This window comes from Lampris incognitus, chromosome 7 (assembly GCF_029633865.1).
Source record: "Lampris incognitus isolate fLamInc1 chromosome 7, fLamInc1.hap2, whole genome shotgun sequence".
NCBI classification, from domain to species: Eukaryota; Metazoa; Chordata; class Actinopteri; order Lampriformes; family Lampridae; genus Lampris; species Lampris incognitus.
In genome coordinates, this window is record NC_079217.1 from 44,394,646 (window position 1) to 44,417,677 (window position 23,032).

Genomic DNA, 23,032 nt, shown 5'->3' on the forward strand with positions numbered 1-23,032 from the left:
TTTTGTTAAAATCTGATCATCTAGTATCTTAATTTACTTTTTTATCCATCAGTCATATTTTAAAGTAACATAGATAAGCTATTAGAAGTCGTAAATTGAAGAAGTGGTGGATATTTCCTTGCCGACCCGTTCATTCCAACAGGAATTATCTATCCATCCATCCATTATCTGAACCGCTAATCCTGCTCTCAGGGTTGCGGGGATGCTGGAGCCTATCCCAGCAGTCATTGGGCAGCAGGCGGGTATACACCATGGACAGGCTGCCAGGCCATCACACAGGGCCCACACACACACACACACACACACACACACACACACACACACACACACACACACACACACACACACATACCCAGGGGCAATCTAGTACGGCCGAGTCACCTGACCTACATGTCTTTGGACTGTGGGAGGAAACCGGAGCACCCAGAGCACCCGAAGGAAGCCCACACAGACATGGGGAGAACATGCAAACTCCACACAGAGGACGGGCCGGGACGACCCCCAAGGTCGGACTACCCTGGGGCTCGAACACAGAACCTTCTTGCTGTGAGGCGACCGCGCTAACCACTGCACCACCATGCCACCCCAACAGGAACTAAACATAACCTAATATGTGGATTAATTCCCCTCAAAACCATTTCATGAGAATGTTAACAGAGTGTGAGTTTTCCTCCTTTGAAATTCGTGCCAGTGGAATCATATGGGTGTAGCCATTCACAAAGGCAAAGAGACAGGCCCCCAACATAACCCTGATTTATCTGAGTGAAAACAAAGCACACGTTCTATAGAGGTGAGCAGGCATATAGACAAAGACAATTTTGTACACAAGAGAACACGTTATAGCAGTCATTCTATTTTCCCAGTTGTGCAATTAGGCTACTACTGTCGAAAAACATCATTCTACAATACCTTAACTGCTTCTGAGCTTTCACATGATTTACAAATTACAAACCTTGCAGGGCTTAAATCATGCCCTTTTACAGGAAAAATAATTCAATAAAATAGCCAGACATTTCTCACCCTGACATCTGCTCATATTGTGCTGAATGTCCAGGTAAGGTTAATCTTATTTTATAACCTCATTCATGATGATGTAGCTTTACACATGTCATTTATCAAAAAAATGAATGATGAATTTTGACATACATCAACACATTTGTCACTTGTCTATTTGGTTGAAATCATCCTAAAAATATTTAACCATTACAAGCCCTAACAAAGCCAGCTTTGGTAGAGCACCTTCAAATAAAGTTCCCAGGCAATAATTCTTGTTCATATGTGTAATCATGTCCCATTACATGTCATGGACATTTGTATGTATTATCTGATAGTACCTGTGTAATCATCGTTGTAGCTGTATGGAGGTATATGTATATAGTCAGATTCATGGCCTTAACATCTGTGGCCATGAAAGCATCTGATCATTCTGTCGTACTTGAAATCTTGCACCCCCGCAATGATGGACCTAAATCAGTTTGCCTATCAAGCCAAATGGTCTGTTAAGGATGCAGTTAGCGTAGCCCTCCACCATGTCCTGCAATACCTGAAATCACCAAACACCTACACATGCATCCTGTTCATAGACGTTAGTTCCACCTTGCCTTCAACTCCATCACTCAAACTCTTTACCATACTCTTTGACATGAACATTGACCCAGCCATATGCTACAAGATTTGGAGCTTCCTGTGGAACAGGTTACAGAGGGTGAAGGTTAATAACCTAACCTCACACCCTCTTACCCTCAGTACAGATGCTCCTCAGGGCTGTGTTCTCTCCCCATGGTTCTTCTCCCTTTAAACCACCCACTTTGTCCACGGATGGTTCTGTGCAAATAATAAAATGTGCAGATGACACAACCATTGTAGGCCTCATCTCCAACGATGATGAAACCCACTACCGCACTGCAGTAGACCAAGCTGTCTCTTGGTGTGCAAACAACAACCTTCTGCTTAATACAGCCAAAACCCAAGAACTCATTATTGACTTCCAATGCATGCTGAATCCCAAAACACCCATACAAATGAATGGAGACCCCTTCACCACCACCGACTCTTTTAAATTCCTTGGAACATACATCAGCAATAACCTGGAGTGGAAAATTAACACTGAACAATTCATTGCAAAAGCTCAACAGCGACTTCACTTTCTCCTGTAGCTTAAAAAATACCGTATAAACATCAACTTCTCGTCCTGTTTTATACAACCATTATCGAGTCCATCATAACATCTTCTATTACAGTATGGTATGGCAGCATGGACAGTCAAACACGGAAAAAACTGCAATGGATTATCAACAAGGTATCCAAAATCATAGGCAACCCACTCCCCTCAGTTGAATCTCTACATACTCACCGGACTGTAAAGCAAGCAAAGATCATCTCCAACCCCTCACATCCTGCCCATGACCTCTTCCAGCTCCTTCCCTCAGGGAGGCGCTACAGGTCACTGTCCACTAAGACTAAACACTTCACAAACAGTTTTTTCTCCGCTAGCTATCAGGATTCTGAATACCTCCCAATACTCCGCTCCTCACACACCACTTGCATGCATACTACCATTCACCTGATTGTTGTGCATAATATTTTTGTAACTGCTATTGTGTGACTGTATTGTTCGTGATAATATGTGGAGTGTCTGCTGTTGTCCATGGATGTGTTGTGCTGCAGTTTAACATGCTGTACCGAAAACAAATTCAATCTGCCTTGGTCATGTGGCTAATAAACTATCTATCTACCCAAAACATTAAAACCACTGACATGTAAGTGAATAACATTGATTATCTCAATACAATGGCACCTGTCAAGGGGTGGGATATATTAAGCAGCAAGTAGACAGTCAGTTCTTGAAGTTGATGTGTTGGAAGCAGGAAAATGGGTAAGTGCAAGGATCGGAGCAACTTTGACAAGAACCAAATTGTGATGGCTAGACGACTGGGTCAGAGCCCAGCCCAATCGACCGACCCAGTTGTCCGGTGGCGCTTCTAGAGACATCAAAAGCACAAGTCTGAACCATTGCACCGAAATTGAAAATAATGAAAAACTAGAACTAACTCTAAATTGAGAGAAGTTCAGAAGGTTGGTAGAAAATTCAATAAAGGCACAAGGTTAGTGAGTAAACTCCTATAGAGCTCTATTGTCAAAATGTCTACTTAAATGACTAATTACTTTAAATAACTACTATTTAAACAGAACAAGATAACACACATACCACAGTAGATGAAAGAAAACAGGCACATAAAATCTACGTCTTTTATTAAAAAAAAAGGTGCAATCAGTGTATTTTTAATCATTAACAGATGGCTCTTAAATTGGTTTATGGTAATTTTCTTTGAGTTAATGGTGGCAATAAATGTGAAAATGATGCAAATATTTTTTAGCATACTAAAACTATTAACTGAATTTATAGATATTGACCTACTGACACAGCAACTATCTGCAATTCATGTCATGTAACTACAGACTTTTTTTTCTCTCTCTCTCTCTGTAGCCTTTGCCATAGGCCACTGTTATGAGCCGTTTGTGAAGTATGGTAACCTGACCAGCAGTGACACCACGTGGGCTGTGGGGGCCATGGTGGAGTTCTCCTGTGATCCTGGCTACACTCTGGAGCAGGGCTCCGTCATTATCGAGTGTGTTGATCACAGCAATCCCCAGTGGAATGAAACGGAGCCTGCCTGCAGAGGTCTGTGTGCATGTGTTTATGCAGCGTAAAGAGGTCTTTTTCTGGATGCATGTCTTAATGAAACTGATTGCAACTGGAACATTCAGTGCTTTCCCTTTTTAATGTGTTTGTATACTGGGATAAATTGGGGTATTAATATTCTGTAAACCTCTCATAATTATTACGTCTGTAGACTGTATGCATGAGCGATTTTGTGCCTACTCGCTGGTTTTGAGCTTGCATGTGAATGCATTAATGAGGGTATGGGTGTTTTTCAGCGGTGTGCAGTGGCGAGATAACAGATTCAGCTGGAGTGGTTCTTTCTCCTAACTGGCCTGAGGCCTATGACAAAGGTCAGGACTGTATCTGGGGCATCCATGTGGAAGAGGACAAGAGGATCATGCTAGACATTCAAGTGTATGTACCTTCACGTGTGTGTGTGTGTGTGTGTGTGTGTGTGTGTGTGTGTGTGTGTGTGTGTGTGTGTGTGTGTGTGTGTGTGTGTGTGTGTGTGTGTGTGTGTGTGTCCTCATCTTTGCTTGTTATGGATGATCTGTAACCAAGCCTATTTCTACACCAGCTCTGCTTTGCCCCCTTTGAACCGAAGGACAATGCAACCCAATTCTTCACCCTCACTGTTCATGACATCCCCATGATCTCATGGCATCCATGTGGCCCCAGCTTGAAACAGAGTGGTAGAAGTTTAAGGTTATAAAAAATCCCCTCAGTGTGCCTGATAAAACATATTAACAATAAGAGTTTGTAATGAAATATTGTTCAGTTTGTGAATGAGATGCATAAGTACTAGGCAGAAAAAGAAAAAGGATAGTTAGAAAGCAATTATTCCAGATGTTCTTAATGGTGGGTGAAATGGGTGGGGTGTGTAGAGAAAATGTGTTTCCTAAGTGGCGATGTAAAACAGCACATCTTACTGTTTCACTCCTTGATAAGCGAGTCATCTGTAGAAAATCATTTGCCCATGCAAGCAAGTCGAAGCAGATCGAGGTACTCATTTGCATGGGTAATTTCTTTAAGCTCTGTTCTTTTCTGTCCTTTTTCCTTTGGTTCTTTTCTTCCTCTCTCTCCCTCTCTCTCTCTCTCTCTCTCTCTCTCTCTCTCTCTCTCTCTCTCTCTCTCTCTCACTACCAGAATATCAATGTTGTTGTTGTACTTTGTGAAACATAGATTAATGGCATCCTTGCCCCTTTTGAATGGAAAACTCAACATAAGTTATTTTTTTCATATACTGTCAACATAAGTAGGACTTCCGCTTCCGGTATGGGAAGATGTCGGCGCAAATTCACGTTTGCAGCGGCCTCACCCAGTACCGGTGTGGGAAGATGGCGGTGCGAATTCACATTTGTGGTGGCCTCACCCAGTACCACCCATGCAGTGTCTTTGTCCATGTCTGCATCTAAGTTTTGTCTCCATTTGATGGCTGGGAGAGCTTGCGCTGGATCAGCTGGGAGAGCTTGGTCTGCTGCATCCTGTGGGCCCAGGGACCACGGCCTTGACTGGAGCTGTGCCCAAGGAGGAAACACCGAGGGCGGTCTGACAGGATGCAGAAGCGGTGCAGGCTAAGCTAACTGCTAGCCCATGCAGACTGACAGCTTGGATAACACCGAGGGTGGTCTAACGGCGCGGCATCACCTGGTGTTGACTGTGGTGTTTTTGATGTCATTGTGTGGAGTGCGGGCAGGTGTGTCAAGGGTGTCTGGTTGGGAGAGCTGGCGCTGGATCAGCTGGGAGAGCTTGGTCTGCTGCATCCTGTGGGCCCAGGGACCACGGCCTTGACTGGAGCTGTGCCCAAGGAGGAAACACCGAGGGCGCTCTGACAGGACGCAGAAGCAGTGCAGGCTAAGCTAACTGCTAGCCCATGCAGACCGGCAGTTCCAACAGTCATCCTGACTGGCATTCGTTCCCTTGGGCAGTGATTTTTTTTTTTTTTTTAGTTTGGATATGTGTGTTCTTGTAGTTTTAGATGTGTTTTTGTCTTTGTGCTGTACTGCTGTGGGCTGGGGGAAACGAAATGAAATTATAGTGTTGTGGCAGACAGTTAAAACTCGCCGTCGTCTCCTGTGTTTTTCCTCATCCTGCCACAGTGTTCCTGTTCCTGATTTTCTTTCACATTTAGCACAGTGAGATGGTTTAGGTAGATGCAGCACACATTATTAATTGGTAGACTCTATTCTGATGTAGGCTCAGTGATAAGATTTTTTTTTCATTTTATGTTCTTTTGAACACCAAGGCGCGCCACCATAGCCTGAGAAAGGCCTGTGTGTTTTTACAAAAAGGGAAAGGAAATTGTAATGTATTTAATCTAGTTAAACTATAAACCTGGTCCTGGTATAAATGTATGGAGATTTATAGACATTGATTAAACCTTGTCCAAGATTAAAATTTGACTATATTTGCCTAGAATAAAATACTTTTTCCCCTCATCTGCTGATAGCCACATCTGTATAACAGTTGAGAGAGGAACACTTCCTAGGGAGTTTGTCAACATGGCTTTATGGGTGGCAATGAAAAAGGAGGAAGCTGTGCAGGATGTGACAGTACACTCAATGAATGAAAAACCTACCGCCCAAGTCAATTGGAGTCCTTACATCCACTGATAATGGCTGGAGATGGTAAACCAAAAGTTCTATTGACACTGTATCTATCTGCTTAAGTTGTAAGATTAACCAGTAATCCGTACATCCCCTACCATGAATCCTGCATGAAGAATGAGATATGCATTCCCCACTGAAGCATATGCACAAGTGTTTTGTGGAAAATAAGAATTCATTCTGACCATCAAATGACAAATTATAGTTTCTCTTATTTTTAGAATGCTGGAAAGAAAACATTTTTTAAATGTTTCTCATAACAAAAAAGGAGGTAGACCAAAGCAGTGAGTGGTTTAGAATCCGGTCCATAGTCTATTAGAATTATATTGCAAATGTTTTTCTAGCTAGACCTTGTTTTACACCATCAGATCCTATGTAAACAGTGTTTGGAAGAGTAATGTGAGACTACTTCCTAAGGGAATCCATGTCCTAATAATGGTTAGTTAATCATTCATTTATGTAAAAAAATAGTGAAAAATAAGGGTGATGGCAGCTGGTTCTGTGGCCCAAGGTAAACTAATATTTTTCAAAGCCTGAACAACATTTAAACAGTGTAGGAGAATAAAGCTGTGTTTGATTTCTCCATAAATTAACGGCACAACTATGCAAACGTTTGTATAGCTCAATAACAGCAAAATGACAATGGTAAACAACATTTCTCCATCTTTCTTAACTGCTTATGATGATTTAATATCGATTTAGAATTTAATAAATGTGAAAAAAGAGAGAACTTCCTCACAGTCTAGATTATTTTACAAGTGTCTTCAGTAAATATGAGTGAATACCTATGTGTACTAAAAAATATGTGTTCACCTTGCAATTAACTGCAGTAGAATTAGGCAAAACTTTGTCTACGTAAAGTATCATATGTAGAATGTCATTCCTACAGTACTTGTAATATTGATAAGGTAAAAACAAAATTATTGGGCCTTTTTGCAGGTTTTGATTTGTGCCAATTCAAGCTGGGGCTCTTGATATGTTATTTTTTCAGAGTCTCCTAAAGAGATTAATTGCTCAATTACTTGTTCACTAATGAGTTTTATCAGGAACCACCAGAGATTAATTAGTGACAGCGAAAAGCGTGTTATCGCTTTGTTCAGGCTAAGTCAATTCATCCATGTCCTAAATAGTCCCCCGGTGAAGCAGATGGCTCAGTCCCAAGAGAAAGCTTTGAAGAGATTTTAGGTTTTGTAGGGGACATATGGGAAATGCAAATGTACAGTATAGGTGTAATAAATGAACTGCAAATGTACAGTCATGAAAGTATCTCAGCTAGATGATAGGTCTGAGATGGCGCAAACTGTCCTTTGGCATGGTTTTGTTGCCTTAATCTTATGGAAGGAAGTCAAGTAAAGTAAACTGTATTTGTATAATCCAATATCAAAAATTACAAATTTGCCTCAGTGGGCTTTACAGCAACACAACATCCTGTCCTTAAACCCTCACATCGGCTAAGGAACAACTCCCTAAAAAAAACCTTTAACAGGGAGAATAAACAGGAAGAAACCTCAGGGAGAGCAACAGAGGAGGGATCGCTCTCCCAAGATGGACAACGTGCAATGGATGTGGATGTTGTGTTTACACAATTTACAGAATACAGCACTGAAAGAGGATAACAGAATTATAATAGAATTATAAGATATATGAAGAATATGATGAGGGGGACACCAGGCAGTGTCCAGATGGCAACCACCGTCACCATTGAGACCTGGGATGAGGACAGACTACACGTGCACACGGGAGACTCACACCACACCGTTCACATACACAGGGGAAGAAAAAGGAGAAGACATCATTCAGAGAGAGAAAAGACGTGCAAGAGAAGAGAACAGTTTGCAAAAGTCAATAATCTATGCTCTGTAATCTTGTTGGCAAAACAGTGCTTGTTAAATTCATTGAGACAGAAGTGGACCCGCTATACAGACATGTCATGAAGTACTCCATTTAAAGGCAACTAATTGTAAGTTAGGCAAAAAGATGAGTTTTAAATTGCATGTAAAGGACTCAACAGACTGTGATTATCTGACAGCAGCAGGCAAGGCAGGTTATTGCACAAGAACAGGGCCCCAACAGGAAAAGGCCCTGCCACCAGCTGACTTATTTTTAACTTTGGGTACACACAGGAGCCCTGTATTTTGAGAGCGGAGAGCTTGAGATGAAATGTGTGGTTTATGGAGATCAGACAGGTAAGATGGGGCAAGCCCATTTAAGATTTTATGTCAGCAGAAGTCTGATCTAACATGGATATGAAGCCAATGAAGGGAGGCAAGAATTGGTGTAATAGGGTCAAATATTCTAGTTTTAGTTAGGATTCTAGCTGCAGTATTTTGAGCAATCTGAAGTATTTTAGTACTAGCATGTGGCAGACCTGAAAACAGAACATTAGAGTAATCAAGTCTAGATGAAACAAATGCATGTATTAGAGTCTCTGGATTAGCCATGGACAGGAAAGACCAAATTTTAGCTATGTTACGCATGCGAAAAAAAGACAGTCTTGGTGATTTCTTTAATGTGCTTATCAAAGGAAAGGCTGGGATCAAACGTAACATCAAGGTTTATGGCTGCCACACTTTGTGAAATCTCAGAGTTGTCAGTTGTTATTGTTACTTGATCAAATTGGTGTCTGTCTAGCAGGGCCAATGACCAGCATCTCAGTTTTCTCCAAATTTAAAAGCAGGACATTTAGTGACATCAAATTTTTACAGCAGCTAAGCAGCCCTCTAAATTAGTCATTTGAGTATTATCATCAGCCCTTATCGGCACATACAGCTGTGTATCATCTGCATAGAAATTGATATTTATTCCATGACTGCATATAGTTTGGCCAAGAGGTGAAATAAAAGAGCGAAAAGTAGAGGGTCAAGAACCGAGCCCTGAGATATGCCATATTTAATGTCAAAGAATTTTGATGAAATATTATTATAGGAGAGACACTGTGTTCTTCCAGATAAGTAGGACTTAAGCCAAGAGAAAGCTAAGCCAGAGACATCAAAATTACAATATATTCTGTGTAATAGTATAGTGTGATTAATGGTGTCAAAGGCTGCACTGAGGTCCAGTTGTTCTGCCCCAAATATCTTTTGTATGTTAGGTACACTAAGTTGACTGTTGAAATATGTTTGTATTATTATCTGCACGAATGATTGTGGAGCTTTTATTTTGATGCCCGAAATGATAGGAGAAAACAGGAAGTAGGACGTCGGAAGTAGGAAAAACCATAAACTGAAAATGCATAGCTGCATCTGTATAGTGTTTTATGTCTAATCCAAATTAATCCATTGTGTGCATCCCTCAGAAAGCAATGGCAGTAAGTGTTACATGTTCTTTACATGTTCGAATTGATTGTGATGAGTTGTACGGACATTTTGTAAGTTTGTACGAACAGAATAGCAATAATAATAACAGTAAATGTGTTACAGCCCATAAGATAATAATGCCATCATATACTTCCCTGCTACTCACCTTGTGGTCTACAATGGTAACGTTAGGCCATCCGTATTTATGTGTTGCTCATATAGAAGTCCATTATAGCAGTCCATTGAGTATATTTTTCTCTCTTCTTTTCTAGTTTCACTCCATTTCAATGTTGTCATCTTGACTTACCTGCTGTGAATGAAGTCATTAAAGGAACAAGCACGGTCACTTTCCTGGCTCTGGAAAAGGAGTTTGGCTGGCTGTTTATCTATGTTAACACTTGGGAATTAAAACACATAGCATAGTACACCTGTAGTAGAAGCATGGATGTGGAATCGGAGTCCATAGCGGGTTGAAGATCATTCACCACTTTGGTCAGAGCAGTTTCAGTGGTGTGACAGGCCCTGAAAGCAGACTGAAAAGGTTCAGTTTTCTTCTATATGGGTCGAAAGTTGCTGATACACAACTCTCTCTACTACTTTAGAATGGAATATTAGAGACTGGTCAATAGTTATTAAGAGACCCTGGATCAAGATGCAGTTTCTTAAGTAGAGGTTTAACCACAGCTCTCTTAAAACTACTGGGAACAGTGCCAGTAGTAAGTGATAAATTAACCATGTCCAGCATTGTAGGTCCTAGGAAAGGCCAGAGGTCTTTAAAAGTTTTTGCATGTAAAAGGTCAAGTAGACAAGTAGATGGGTTTGGAAGCTGACATGAGCTTAGTCAAGGTATCAACAGAAATAGTCTCAAAAGCTGTGATAACAGGGACTATCAGTGACTCATTGTATAGATATGAATCTGGTAAGACGGGCTCTGCAGGAGGAGCTGGAGTTGAAGAACTAATATTGTTTATGATCTCAACAATCTTATTGTGGAAAAATACCAGAGACTGTTGGGCCATGAATGGTGAGCAGCTAATAGACAGCAGCTTTTTAGTAAATTTAGCTAGTGTCAAAGAGGAATTTGAGATTATGTTTACCCTTTAAGGTCCTCACTAAGAAAAAAAGCAATGGAAACATTTTGTGTTTGCATTTTTTATTTCCTAGGGGCAACAATAAAAACAATCAATGTTTATTTTTTTAACAGACACCCCCAGTTTTTTTTTTAAATACAGGCCTCTACCAAACGGTTGAAATGTCGCTTCATGGTAGAAGTAAAAAATTATATATATATATATATATATATATATATATATATATATATATATAAATACCAAAATATCTACAAAAAGTCAAATAAAATGCTAACATTTTAAACTTTTTAACTCACACTTGCTCATCTGTGTCGTTGTGCAACAACACATTTTTTGGGTATTAGATCCACTTTATTTCTGGTGGTATGCTGTGAAGTACTGCTGGTTTGCATTCAAACAGGCAAATGTTGCATTTCTGATATTTCCATCTCAACACACCCTTTGGACAGAGGTTGCGCCTCCCCCGCTTGTGACAGTGAAGTGGCAAATGTCCACAGTTGTCATAATGCACATCTGCTTGTGGATGTGAGGGTCTTGGGGTGTAGCATTTCTTCTGAGACGACATCTGTGCTGGAGAGGAGGATGATGGTCAGCCAGTTTTGGATGCTGGCTTGTTGGCTTGCTTCAAACTGTGGGCAACTGCCAGGCAAAACCTTTTGAGAGGCACTGATTTCTCATTCAGTAGGTCACAGTCCCTCTCATAGACCAGCCAGGAATTTGAGATGCACAGGTCAAGTATGTATCCGAACAGGGGAATGTACCGTCGCCTTGACTTGGCTGGGGTCTTGTACATGTGCACCAGCATGTCAGTTGGTCATGGTCATGTCATCAATGCCGCCCATATGTTTATTGTAAGCAGGTTTGAGTGATGGACACGGGATGACAATCTTTGAGTGGGCCTTTTTACTCCACCGTTTGACAGTTGAATGAGTCATGATGCCACAGGCATTGTCCAGAAGGTTGACACATTTGTTGTCAAACCATTTCACTGTGATCACCTCTTCAGCAGACCTGTAATCAAAAGCTCCACATTCTTTCTTCATCAGCTGTTTGTCTGCCATCAAGGGATTTCCACCAATGCAGTTTGATTGGACAGTACTGATGCACTTGACACCCAGGTTTGCGTGCAGGTTCTGGACCAAGCTGAAACTGGTGAAGTAGTTGTCACAGAAAATGACTGAAAGCCATGGCGGTGTTATGGTTTTGCATAATGCTGTCAACACTTTGGACCCTAGAGGTAGCTCCTGCTCCTGCTCACTTAGGGCAACATTGAAAAATTTGGATGCCCCTTGATAGAGCAGTAGGTCATGGATGATGCCACCATGATCTCATCCACACTGTGCTTGTTAGTGGATAGGATCAGGGGACACTACTCATGAAGCATCTCAAAAGGGGGGCGGATTTTGTAGAATCGGGTCTGGACTGTCATTGCACTGCTGATTATCACTGAAGTGAATGAACTGGCGTAACAGCTTGAATCTGTTCCTCGGCATGATATCAGCTATCACGTCGAAACGTGACTCATTCTGCCAGTAGTCATCTAGAAAACACCCATGAACAGTAGCATTGCCAGAAAATCTTCAATCCCTTCAGGCTAGTCTTGATTGGATTCCCCAACTCTTGGGCAGAGTAAAGATTGATATGTTGAGCAATATGTTCAATCATCTTGTCATTGAAGGGCATTTTGAAGTACTGGAAGGGTGTCTTTATAGCATCAGGGGGTTCAAATCTTGAATCAGGAACCTGGAATGCCTCAATATCTTCAAACTTCCAGATCTTCTAGTGCATTTGTTTGGGCCTGGGGGTCAACTAGGGTCAGGGGTGTCTTCTGGGTCTGCCAAGGAAACTGTAGGATGTTTGTCCCTTTTCTCCTCTTCTTACAAGGCGTTGGTTTAGAAGATGAGCTTGTTGAGGCAACCTCCTATTCATCCATGGATTCAAAAGAAGTTGCCCCAGTCTCTTCTGCTTGTGTGAGCTGATAACCAGGATCCTTGGTTTGGTCATCGTCATCACTCAGATCAGCAGCAGAATTTTGAGGATTTTCTGGTATAAGGGCCAGAAAAGTGTGTGGCTTGCACCATAAAATGTTTTAGTGTCCATCTATTATTTGTAAAACAGAAAGGAAAAAATCCAAATTACAAACCATGTACTGTTATAATGCTAGTAATATGTTAGTATACCAATATAGTATGTCAATTTGTTACCATGGAATTAGTAGTACTACCAGTACTAGTATTATTTCCATGTATTTATTCTAGACCATGGGTCTCAAACTCGCGGCCCGCGGGACGTTATTTTGTGGCCCCCTACTTGACATCAAAGTTTAGTGTTAGTGCGACCCGCGCTTGCCCTGGGCTTTTATTTTTCACTTATGAGCTACCATCGCGCAGGCTCATGACAGCTTCCGGTGTCGCGTTTGTTGTCAAGTCATGGTGCGTTCCCGTTACGTTGGAAGTTGTAAATTGGAACGACTCGGATTTCAGACTTCCAGTTGAAATGTCCAACTCGGAGCTCAGAAAGTCCGACTTCCGAGCACAACTTGAATGCACCATAATGGGCAGCGCGAATTAGCAGCGGTTGAAACTTGGTTGAAACTTGATTCCGGAGCGACACCAAGTGGAAGGAAAATATATCCTGTCAGCAAGCCCCAGTTATGTCTTTCTCAAAACCTGCCGTGAAGCGAAAAGTTGGTGACGAGCACAGACAATTTCAGGAAAAGTGGGAGACGGCATATTGTTTTGTTGAGCACAGAGGCAGCCCCACGTGTCTCATATGCACCGAGAAAGTTACGGTGCACAAGGAATACAACATCTGACGCCATTACTCGACTAGACATGCTGATGATGAGTATACACAATACCAGGGAGATGAGAGAGAGAAACGGGTCGCCAATCTTAAAACATTTTTACTGAAGCGACAAGATTTCTTCAAGAAAGCTAGCAAAGATAATGATGCAGCAGTCGAAGCTAGCTACGTGGTGAGTGAGATGATTGCTAAGTCGGGAAAGCCATTCAAAGAAGGGGAGTTTGTTAAAAAGTGCATGTTACAGGCTGCAAGTATAGTCTGTCCGGAAAAGAAGGGTCAGTTTAGCAACATCAGCCTTTCAGCCAACACAGTGGCAGAGCGCATTTCTGACCTGTCAGGTAACATATATGATCAACTGCGTGAGAAAGCCAAACGTTTCTGTGCATACTCAGTCGCTCTTGATGAGAGCACAGACATCATTGACACTGCGCAGCTCGCAATCTATGTCCGTGGTGTTGACGACAGTTTTGAAGTGATGGAGGAGTTGCTCACAGTGATTCCAATGCATGGCCAGACCACCTCTCAGGAGATATTCCGCCGGCTGTGTGATGCCATTGTGGATGCGGGTTTGCCATGGAAGAGGTTTGCTGGAATAACAACCGACGGAGCGCCATCAATGACAGAGAGGAGAAATGGAGTGGTGGCACTTGTTCAAAAAAAAACTGGAAGAGAGGAGGGTGTGGAGGAGGCCATTGCTCTGCACTGCATTATCCATCAGCAGGCCCTTTGCAGCAAATGCCTGAAGTTTGACAATGTGATGTCTGTCGTTGTGAAATGCATCAACCATATCAGATCCAGGGGTTTAAAGCACCGGGAGTTCCGCGCCTTTTTGGAGGAAATAGAGTCGGCATATGAGGATGCGCTCTACTTCACTGAGGTACGTTGGCTCAGCAGGGGAAACGTCTTGAAGAGGTTTTCTGAGTTGAGAGCAGAAGTGAAAGCCTTCATGGAGAAGGCTGGGATGGCTGTTCCTGTGCTAAGTGATCCCAAATGGCTTATGGACTTAGCTTTCCTTGTTGACATCACGCATGAGCTGAATGTACTGAACAAGAAATTACAAAACCAGGGGCAGCTTGTCAGTGCTGCCTATGACAACGTGAGATCATTCTCCACAAAACTTGTGTTATGGAAAGCCCAGCTCTCTCAGACAAACCTCTGCCATTTCCCAGCATGCAAGGCACTCATGGATGCAGGCACACCATTCAGTGGTGAGAAGTATGCTGATGCCATTGTGAAGCTACAGGAGCAATTTGATCACAGGTTTGCAGAGTTCAAGACACACAGAGCCACTTTTCAAATTTTTGCTGACCCCTTCTCCTTTGATGTGCAAGATGCCCCTCCTGTGCTTCAAATGGAGCTCATTGACCTGCAGTGCAGGTCAATGAGCTCCATTTGATAGCTTGTTTGTTTTTGTTGTTTTGTTTTGTTTTTTTTTTTTTTTAGCTTATTAGCTTATCAGTATTCCATCTTGTCATAACAGAACCTGGTGCCCCCTTTTTGTCTCAGACTGTTCGTTTTTGTTCCTGCACTTGTACTGTTACCTGTCTTGTTTTGATCACCTGTATATATATAAATAAAAAAAATTTAAAAAAAAAAGATTGAGAACATTGGATCGGTTGTACTTTTTTTTTTTTTTTTTGGAATACTTGCGGCCCAGCCTCACCCAAACTCTACCTCCAGCGGCCCCCAGGTGAGTTGAGTTTGAGACCCCTGTTCTAGACTTTACACGAATTCGGATATAATGCAGATAAAATATGATAGAAACACACTGATTTTCTTGAACCCTGATTCAGCGCAACCCCACTTTTTTCTAGATATTTTATGGACTCTAAAGATCACGTTATAACAGGCTTTCACTGTATTTCAGCATATACAGTAGGGTCCAAAGGTCTGAGACTACTTTCCCGTGGTCTCAGACTTTTGGACCCCACTGTATATAATGGAATAACATTAAATGTATCATATTAACAACAGTGAATGGTCTGAAGTTTTTTTTTGTATTTTGTAGCAAATAGTCAATTTTAATTAGATTAGCTTAGCTTCATACCTTTACCATAAAATGCCAAACAAACCATTTGGTAGAGCATGTTTTTAAAAAATTATTTGACCCTTATTAGACTCTTTTTTTGTTGTATGAAGTTATATAATTATGTTCAGTAAGATCTCTGAAACTATAATATCTCGAAAAAATATGCTTACCTTTGAAAATTCCACCAAAATGAGTCCTCATGTCTGGAGTGACTCTTTTGTTGCAGAGTTCCTGTAAAGGAGGTGAACTGAAAAGGCATACTACTTAAAGACAGCTACATCTAGTGGATTTTTTTTTTTTAGCATGACATACCTAAACTGAGTGGCAGAGATGGCTCAATCAGGATGAGTTAAGTTCAACACATTTTTCAATAATATAGAGACTCAAAATGTGCTCTACCAAATGGTTGCGCATAACGTTAAAGGGTGATTAAGCAAGATAAATAAGCTGCTTTTGTAACAGATAAAGCACACTTGTATTTCAATAAACACTCATGCCAAAATAGGTGAAACACTTCCTATTTTGATTTTCCCCATTTATGGTCCAGTCTCCTGCAGGCCTGCTTGTGAGCATGTGTTTCAGTATTAAACCAGGGTGTAGGCCTCTTTAGTCGCCTAGCACTGGTAGAGAGAGGTGCAACTGAATTGAGGAGACCAGAGATGGCAAACTTTGTCACTAGTGGGATTTTCAACAGAGCCTATCTTTACAGTGAAAGAAGCCAAGACTTCAGGCAGCTACTGGCCAAATGCAGCTACAATGGATAGACCAATGTGGCGAATGGCAATTGCATCTATCCCAATATTAACAGGACAGACCAATAATGCTTCAAATTTAATGAGAAAATGATCTGACAGCAGATTTGGTTGGCAAGATGATCAGAACAGAAACAGCTCTCCCTTTAGATAAAACCAAGTCAAAGGTGTTATAACGGCAATGAGTCAACTCTTGAACAAAGTGAACGAACCCAAAAGTATCAACAAATGCCAGAAAGGCTTCACATAGAGGATCACCAGCCTTCTTCAGATGAATATTGAACTCACCAAGGATTAGAATCTCATCATCTTGAGTAACAAGACCTGGGATAAAGTCTCCAAATTCTTCAAGAAATAGTGAGTAAGGGCCAGGAGGTCGATAGAGTATCACAATCTGGACTGAGCAGAGTCTGTTTGTGGCTGAGGGAAATGGACTTAGAACGAGAGCCTCAAAAGAATTGAATTTAGATTCAAGTTCAGAAGTTAAATTGAAAATAGACAAATATTAAGGCGACATCCCCACCTTGTGTATTTGCGCGAGCTACATGGGCATAAGTATAATCAGGTGGGGAAGCTTCATTTAAGGGAAGGAAAACATTTTGTTTCAGCCACGTTTCACATAACCCAGTTTATATCAAAACTATGTTCAAGAATCAGATCATTCGTAAAGCTTTTGTAGACAGTGATCTGCTGATATTTATGAAACCAAATTTAAGCATTTTGTTGCAGTGATCAGTAGAAGGCAGAACTTAAGAGCTACCAATAGATGAAATATTAACTGGAATTAGAGACCTTGTACTGTTAGTGGACAATATTGAAGACCAATGCTTTGAATAATGTGTGGTCACATTTTTGATAAAATCAGATGTTTGGTTCTGTAGATTATTCGGTGCTTCATTGCACATTTCACCATCACTGGTGGTAGGAATGATTATTAGATTAAAATTCCCTGACTAAACATATTAACAAAACTAGTTGACTCCACATCTGCACTGGGTTTAAACCTAGCAGGCTCTCTAATTACCTGCAACCTGCTGAATGATAAGTCCCTAGTGTCAAACTAAATGAAAACAAAAGAGTGAATGCCGTAGAGTAGAGTGAATGCCGTCAGCTTTCAGCGGGTAAGCGGCTCCAGAAAGAAGGCCAGTTATCAACAAAACCGAATCCTTGCTCATTACAGTAATGGGCCAGCCAGCAGCTCATTGACATGAGCCTACTGTACATCTCATCATTACCCGTCACGGGTAAGGGGCCAGAGAAAATTAATCGATGCCAACACATCTTTCTGGTCAACTCAAGCATCCTGACTAGGCTCGTTTTTATGATCTCTGATTGTTTCATCCTAGCATTATTGGTGCCGAAATGAATAACAATGTTTCTGAAAGTGGAGGTGCTGTGTGCCTGGGTTCCCTGATTCTCAATCCATGATACCAGCACCCTAAGATTATCGTCTGTGTTGGAGACTCTGTTGATAGTGAACTAAGGCCACACAACTGGTGGCTTGCTCTTGCTTCTCATGGATCACCACCTTTTCATGGTGGAAAAGCTTGCGTGTATTAATAATCCCAATAGCTTTGTCGTCCGGAGTTTGGCTCCTGGTAGGGTCACCCTAGGTGGATAAGTCAAGGGGGAGGTTCCAGATGAAGCGCGATCCAACAAATACCTCAATGGTGGAACTAGCGGAAGATGCCTTCAGGTCACAATGCCAGTGGAGGCGGATGAAGGCTGCAACACAGAGTGGTATCCTATCGTCTTGATTCTCCATGCCATTGGACTTTGGCCACCCCCTGCCAATGACCGTATGGTGGCTTCAGGTGCATCAGCCTCTCCACGTAAAAAGTTGTCATGCACAGGCGTCCTCCCGCAAGGATCAACCTATAAACATCCAGGGTCAAACTCCTTTGGTGATCAGGAAGAGGTGACAGGAGCAAGACAGTGAAGTTTGGCAGCCCCTAGCCAAATCCTGTCATACAGGCGATGGGTGTATGATCAGTTGCTAAGTCCTGGGACTGAGGCAGAGGAGTTTCTCGGCTGCTGCACCCACGACTGAGCAGCCCTATTTAGGATCCGCTCTGCTCACCCCACTTGGGAGGGGGCTAGAAAAGGTGCCCTAAATATAGTCTGCTTCATGCCTCCTGTCTGGACCACCACATCCACCACATCCAGAGGGATCTCTCTGGATGCATAAATTTTGGAGCCTGGAACATACGAACCCTGATGGACAATCAATCCAGCCATCAACCTGAATGGCATACTGCCATCATTGCCCAAGAGCTGAGAAGATTCCAGATTGATATTGCTGCACTCTCTGAAATGGGATTAGCTGCCCAAAGGCAGCTGAAAGAGAAGAAGGGTGGGTTACACTTTTTTCTGGAAAGGAAAAGCAGCTGATGAGCCGAGGATCCACAATGTGGGTTTTGCCATCAAAAACAGCCTCATTTGCCACCTTGCTGAGCTTCCACTGGGCATCAGTGAATGCCTGATAACAATATGACTGGCATTTGTAAATAACCAAAACATCACTGTCATCAGTGCACATGCTCCAACAGTTGACTCACAACATGAAGTAAAGGAGACCCTCTATGCCGACCTGGACAATGTCCTCACCTAAGTCCTCAAGGAGGATAAACTAATCCTAATTGGAGGTTTCAACGCCAGAGTGAGGTGAAATTACAACTTGTGGAGAGGCATAACTGGTAAGGAAGGAGTTGGAAACACAAACTCCAATGGCATCCTGCTGTTAACAAAATGCTCACAACACAGCCTAATCATCATTAATGCACTCAGAAGAACAAACCCACAGAAGAACAAATTTAAAACAACCTGGGCGTACCCTCGTTCTAACATTTGACATCTCATTGACTACATTATCGTCTGTCAAACAGACTGATGCGAGGCACTAAACACCAGAGTCATGATCAGTACAGATGACTGCTGGACTGACCAATGCCTTATCCACTCCACCATTTCCATCCAACTTCACTGGAAAAGAAGGGTGCAGAAAAAGCAGAGCTGCCCAAAGCTCAACCTTGAAAGATTTACTGATACCTCCTCTCATCAACAGTTCTAGGCCATGCTCAGTACATCAATGCCCAAGCGGTATCCAGATGATAGTGGAAGCCACTGGGATATGATCAGGACTGCAATCACTGGTATCTGTAAAATCACTGTTGGACATAAGCTGAAGAACCACCAAGATTGGTTTGATGAGAATGACCTGGAAATCCAACGGTTAATCAACATCAAAAGGCAAGCCTTTACCATCTGGCAGAATGACATCAACTGCCAAAATAAATGAGCTGCCCATGCAAGAGCAAAGTCAGCCGTCCAAAGCCAGGTCAGGGAATTGAAGAACCAGTGGTGGATGAAAAAGGCCCTTGAGATCCAGCATCTTGCAGATGCTGCGGCTACCAGAGGCTTATTTGATACTACTAAAGCAATATACAGTCGCAGCCACCACCGTCTAACCCCCCACCCCCACCCCTTCACTCCAAAGATGGGCAGACACTGCTAACAGACAAGTTAATCAAAGAGAGGTGGAAAGAGCACTACCAGGACCTTTTAAACCGCGACGGATGCCCTCCAGCTACTCCCTCAACAACCCAAAGAGACAGACATGGCAGCACCACCCAGTCTAAGAGAACTCCAGGATGCCATCAGGAAGATGAAAATCAACAAGGTTGCTGGTCCTGGTGGAATATCAGCAGAAGTACTGAGGGCAGGTTGACCTACACTCCTCAGACATATCCATGCCCTGCTACTTAAAATATGGGAAAAGAGGAAACCTCTGGGCAATTTAGGGACACCCTCATTGTCTCTATCTTTGGCTATATATTGGCTGCCCTGACAAATATAACTAATAATCTATCAACCAGATTTGGGTTTAATAAAATCGATATGATAATTAATACATACCATATCCGCCTCTGGAGATGCCTGGTGAACAAGAAACTGTGAAAGAGCTCCCTGACTCCTCCGAAGCCTCTCGCTCTTGTGATTTTTCTCCTGATCCATGCTGTTTGACATCAGTAATTCCACCATGACTAACAGAGAAATTCCGGCGGCAGACGGTGAAATTGGCCTTATATGTGTTATCTCGCACGTATTCCAGCCATTCATGTTCATTTTCCCATTCTGCTCTGTATTTCTGTGATCGTTTCTTCTTCTTTTTTTTGCCACCGGCGGACTTGACTGGGTAATGTTAGCCATGTTTTTGAAACTCGGGTCTGTGGAAGGGGCAGGGCACAGGCGTATCGTAGCAACACTGACAGCGCTTCTCATTGGTCAATGAAAGACGCGTTCTCATAGCAACACTGACAGCGCTTTTCATTGGTTAATGAGAACCGCATCTGACACAGCGCTTCTCTTGTTCACGTCTTTTAGTTTCCAAATACGGGACTATTCCGTATTCTAAGGGACGGTTGGCAACTCCGGGCGGTACGGTGGCGCAGTGGTTAGCGCGGTCGCCTCACAGTAAGAAGGTCCGGGTTCGAGCCCCAGGGTTGTCCAACCTTGGGGGTCGTCCCGGGTCATCCTGTGTGGAGTTTGCATGTTCTCCCCATGTCTGCGTGGGCTTCCTCTGGGTGCTCCGGTTTCCTCCCACAGTCCAAAGACATGAAGGGGACTCGGCCGTACTAGATTGCCCCTAAGTATGAATGTGTGTGTGTGTGTGTGTGTGTGTGTGTGTGTGTGTGTGTGTGTGTGTGTGGGCCCTGTGTGACAGTCTGGCGGCCTGTCCAGGGTGTCTCCCCGTCTGCTGCCCAGTGACTGCGGGGATAGGCTCCAGCGACCCTGAGAGCAGGATAAGTGGTTCGGAAAATGGATGGATGGATGGATGGGTTGGCAACCCCATGAGTTGTTAGTTCAGTGACTGCCGGTGTTACACCAAAATCTGTGACCCGTCAGATTATGTGACCCTGCCATTAAAATGTGTTATTTCGGCTGCCCCCTCCCACCCCCAGATGCTAATCCAAATCTTAATCACACCAAACCCACATCAAAAATTAACCGTCTCCAACAGAAGGCCTAATCTTAACCATTTCTAATTGTGTGCCTAAATTTAACCACATCAAGCGCTAGTCTAAGAAGGGTAGTGTAATTTTTCCCATCTGTCGCCATCTTACAATGCTGTGATTACAAATATTCCCCAACCCTCTGTGAATAGCACACATGGCCGTCGAAACTAGTTAATTGTCACACCCATATCTGATCATGAAACTGGTCGTTGGTTTCGGTCGTTAGGCACTGTATTGTACTGTATTGTTTATAAGGGTGGGGACACCTGCAGTCAGTTTAGACTGAAGAGGTCACTTAGCTGAGTGATGAAATTTATCTGTCAAAAAACATTGTATCCAGATGAACTGATTCAACTTTCTTTGATTTTCTTACCTGAATTATTGAGCATGCTTCAAGACATTATTTTCAAGCTGTTTTCAAATTATAAATGCAGCAAGAAGGTATGATTGGAGATGTATATGCAGGTGCAGGGCTTAATGGGAAAACTCTTTCAGTTTTGTGTTAGGGGTTTAGACGAGCTGCATATCACAATTATTATAATTTACACGTGTTAAAAAAGTTTTGTCGAGTAACTATTGAAGGCTATAATTCTGTTTTGTCCGACTACATGTGAACAGTAATATATCCGCTTATCCTTCACCATTATTATAGCTTCAGTTAACTTGATTTGCTCACAGCAAATATGAACTACTACTTGTCTTATTTTGCTTCTCCAGGCTTCATATAGGGAAGAATGACTTCTTGACCTTCTACGATGGCGATGACCTGACAGCCAAGGTGCTGGGTCAGTATAGAGGAGCATGGTCCCGCTTCAAGCTCTACACCTCCACAGCTGATATCACCATCCAGTTCCAGTCGGATCCTGCCACAAACGTGTACGGCTATGGCTATGGCTTCATAGTCCACTTCTTTGGTGAGACAGGAAACCCTTACTTTGTCAAGTTCAACCCAGCTCACAATGTCACAACTCTGTCAACTCTGCAAATCATAACAAGGGTGGGTAGGAAATAGTAGAAAAACTACATGAATATGCGGCATACTTGTGAGACATTTGCAAAGCACATGGGAAACGTGGTTTTGGAACATTTTCATGGTGTAAAGAGTGAAACCCATGTAAAATCCCATGTGGAACCTATGGAATTTACATATGAAATATATGGGATAACATGAACATCATGTAAATTCCCATGTAAACCCAGACAAATATCCATGTGACACCCACATGAATTCCCACGTGAAACCTACAGGATTGCATGGGTAACCCATGTAAATTTACATGTGAAAATCATGTAAATACCCATGTGAAATCTATGGGATTACATGTGAAACCCATAAAAATCCCACATCTCATAATGTGATCAACAACATACGTTAAGCCCATGTAAAACCCATGTGTACCCCATGGAAACCTGTAACTTCATGTGAAACCCATGTTGTTACTTGCATGTACTTCCAAGTGAGTGTGTGTACAATAACAAATAGTCTTAGTACTTACATTTTCTATGAAACATTTAAACCAACGAAACACAAATCGAAACTAGGACTGCAAGCAGTCATGGATGGCGCTGGCAGATGTTGTGTAAGAGGGAAAAGAGAGTTACAGCAAATAAAACGCATTTACTCAGCATCACCCAGAACTAAAGCTCAAAATCGTTGCCACCAAGGGCAAGCCATGAACTTGTTGGACTATCTGTTGGCGGTGTGACAAAATGAGGCGCCATGTTGTGACTGAAGGAGCCAGCAGGGGGCATGATATGTCCTGTGACCTCTGTC

General features: G+C 42.4%; 1 protein-coding gene across 1 annotated transcript in view; it reads left to right on the forward strand.

The window, feature by feature from the left end:
- Positions 1-23,032, forward strand: part of LOC130115251 (seizure protein 6 homolog) — a 135,957-nt gene that overhangs the window by 88,566 nt on the left and 24,359 nt on the right. Inside the window, exons 8-10 of the mRNA XM_056282865.1 lie at positions 3,488-3,682; positions 3,940-4,078; positions 21,976-22,172. Coding sequence (XP_056138840.1) covers positions 3,488-3,682; positions 3,940-4,078; positions 21,976-22,172 — 531 coding nt within the window. The remainder of the gene's footprint in view (positions 1-3,487; positions 3,683-3,939; positions 4,079-21,975; positions 22,173-23,032) is intronic.